Here is a 3,152-nt window from a genome sequence, read left to right as displayed (position 1 = left end):
AATCTGAAATTCGTATTAGAATTACATTTCAACTAAAATGTTATAGCAGCAAACTCATTCAATATCTTGTTTTTAAAAGAGCAATCATCAATCACAGCGCACATCTATTGTCTGTGTTTCTCATCCCGACATTTAATTTCGTTGTCATTCAAATGAGACCTCCATTCCAACATCCTTCTTATTCGACGATATTTGATCCATTTGAAGAAATGACATAATCAGGAAATTCAATTTGTCAAGAACGCACACTAGCGCAGTCTTTCATCATAGCGACACTTTTCATCTTGAGTCTTGTATATTTCAGCTTCTTTTATCATCTTCTATCATTCTCCAAAGCATTTGTCAGTCTTCTAAGGGCTTTCGGATTCTTGCTAATATCATGTTTGTGCTTCGTCTTAAACTCCCTAACAAACTCCGTCACCATTTTGTTGTCAAAGTCTACGCCACCAAGGTGGGTGTCTCCGCTTACAGCTTTAACTTTTATCTCACCCTTCTCTATTGCCACCAAAGACACATCAACTGTACCCCCTCCAAGGTCAAACACCAACACTTTCTTTTTATCATCATTGTTTTGATTAATCTTCGTGTCCAACCTATAAGCCATGGCAGCAGCTGTCGGCTTATTAATGATATGGATCACATTGAGGCCTGCAATTATTCCAGCACCTTTCGTTACTCGACGCTGTGAATCATTGAAGTATGCTGGCACAGTGACAATAGCGTTCTTCACTACGCTGCCAAGGAAAGCCTCAGCTGTAACACCCCGTAAATTTGAAGACCTTTATTATATTTTAAAAGTAATATTTTAATCAATTTTCATTTAATATTAATTTATTTGAAATAATAATAATTTGATAAAATATAATTTTATTTTAGTTTGAAGTAATGTAATCACTTTTGATAGTTTAGAAATATTTAAAAGTAATTTAAACTATATTTAAACCTTTTACTTTGATAAAATAGATTTCTGATAAAAGTCGTAATATTGGGATTTTCTCATTTCTTACGGTCGTTGGGTTAACGAGTTTGGATATTGGGCACATGAGTACTTAATCTTTAAGTAAAATCGTGTTTAAGAACTTTAATATTCTCGGAAATCGCGTTCGACGAATATTTCTAATTACCGTCGAAGCAAACCCAAAACGTAAACAATTGACCACCCTCCCCATGCCATTTGGACCGAAAAATCACCCTCCATTTGTCTCCTCTTTCAATTTTCATTTCCTCCATTCTCAATCTATCTCCTCCTTCTCTCAAACACCAAAAACCTACCAAAAATCCTCCTTACAATCCCTAAAACCACCATAAATCCTTCATTTCTCCACCAATTTGCATAAAACTTATATATTTGGAATCCTCTCTTCAATCCTCATCTACTAGTAAGCTTTATTTTCATTTCCCCCAATTTAGTTTCGGGTCTTATCTTTTTAGGGTTTTGGATTTAAGCTTAATAATTGTGTTTTTGTTGTTCTTATAGGTGAAGATTTGAAGATGAGTTAGGTGACTCATATGTGGTTAAGGATGAAAAGTAATTTTAGGTTTTAGAAACTTTCTCAAGTTATTACTTGTCTCTTTGCTAGCTTAAAGTAACTATTCCGAGTTACTCGATGATTTAATGTCACATTAGTGTTGTTTATGATGTGTTGGATGCTTATGTGATTAATAACATGTTAACTTTAATTTTCACATGAATTGTTGTTGTTAAAGTTTGTTAAATATGTTGTTTTTCACATGTTTAAGTGTTGAAACGGAATGAATATTGTTGAATGTTGCTTGAAAGGGATGTTGTATTGATGTTGGAACAAATTGCAAATAGAGACTTGTGTTGACCGAGAGAACCGAACCAAAACAGCCCGGTTCAGGCCCGGTCTGACCCGGTTCATGACCCGTTGTGTGGGTCGGGTCTTGGGTCAATTGTTTGATGTTTTGGGTCTTTTGTTTGCGTATTTATGTATTTTGGTATTTTTGGCATGTGGGTAATCATTATTATGCGAGAATTTAATTGAATTGGATATTTTGTAAATTGGAATATATTTCCTTATGTTGATAATTTTTCACATGATAGAAATTAAAAATGGCAAGAGCATGACATTGTGGTTAATTCCGTGATGTGGGCCAAAATGGGCCAAGACTCTGAGCTGGGCCAATTTGACCAAATGAGTTTGGTCAAGCTAGGTTTAAACCGGTCAGCCTCGATTTGACCGATGACCCGTCGCGGGACTAGGGTCGAGGATTTGTCTTTGAGTATGATTGTCTTTTCATATGTTGGTTGTTCGATGAATTGGTTGCCTTATACTTGAGTCTTCTTGCCTTGTTGCCATTTTAGCTTGTTCTCATGAATTATGAGATTAACGGTTCGCTGAGTTTTGGATTACTAATGAGATTGTGGATATTGTTGCATTGTCAGCCGAATTTACATTTTTGTAGTCTTTCACAAGGAAGGATGTTATCCTAGAGTCCTTGATTTGAGTATTTATGTTGCCAGTTTGGACTCTTTGCCCCTCTTATGGTTAAGTGGGTGTCCTACTTGTCTTATGTAGTGTTGGTATCTTAGACCATCGTCATAGATAGGCCCTTATAGTCTTTGACGAGTGTATGTTCACCGCTTAATAGCCTTTGTGTCTTAGCTTGGTGGGTTTATATCCAAGTTAGGGTATGACTTCCTGACGTACTCTTAGAAGTATGTAGTCAGCTTAAGTACTAACCAACCCTTTGGTGGACTCCTTAGGGGGTACTCATGTGTTGTTATCATGAGTCTTGGATGCGGTAGTTTCCGCATGTCGCTAGGTCTGCGCAAGTTTAGGACTAGGATGTTTACCTTCCCTCGTGGTATAGACTCGAGTTACAGAGTGACTATTGACTGTACTAGCAACTTATGCCTGTCTCTAGATATATTGTCCTTTCTTGTTTGATGATTCTATGAATCATAGAAGGTGAGATGCAAGCCGGCTATGGTTGATAGAGTTTGGATTCCTGGATGTTATGTGATTCACATGATAGTGTAGTATGAGTCGGCCTAGTATTCACATGCTAGGACTATGTGTTGTTATATTGTTGTTCACATAATAAGCACGATTGTCTAGCATCTATATGCTAAGGCTATGTGTTATTCATATTCATATTCTTATGTTTACATGTTATATTAATTATGA

General features: G+C 36.4%; 1 protein-coding gene across 1 annotated transcript; it reads right to left on the bottom strand.

Moving 5' to 3' along the window:
• Window positions 1-313: 313 nt before the first annotated feature.
• Window positions 314-1,198, bottom strand: LOC141587689 (heat shock cognate 70 kDa protein 1-like). Its single transcript, XM_074409163.1, has 2 exons — window positions 1,138-1,198; window positions 314-753 (listed from the first exon to the last, which is right to left on the bottom strand). Exons 1-2 carry the CDS (start codon window positions 1,196-1,198, stop codon window positions 314-316), a joined length of 501 nt encoding a protein of 166 aa, XP_074265264.1.
• Window positions 1,199-3,152: the final 1,954 nt, after the last annotated feature.

Source organism: Silene latifolia, chromosome 6 (assembly GCF_048544455.1).
Source record: "Silene latifolia isolate original U9 population chromosome 6, ASM4854445v1, whole genome shotgun sequence".
NCBI classification, from domain to species: domain Eukaryota; kingdom Viridiplantae; phylum Streptophyta; class Magnoliopsida; order Caryophyllales; family Caryophyllaceae; genus Silene; species Silene latifolia.
Note: the sequence above shows the minus strand (reverse complement) of the source record. Positions and strands in the feature narration are given on the sequence as shown.

Coding starts and splice junctions, on each gene's coding strand:
- LOC141587689 (XM_074409163.1), bottom strand. CDS start 1,198: ATGGAGGGTGATTTTTCGGTCCAAATGGCATGGGGAGGGTGGTCAATT. Junction 754..1,137: donor GTCAATTGTTTACGTTTTGG/GTTTGCTTCGAC, acceptor GGGGTGTTACAG/CTGAGGCTTTCCTTGGCAGC.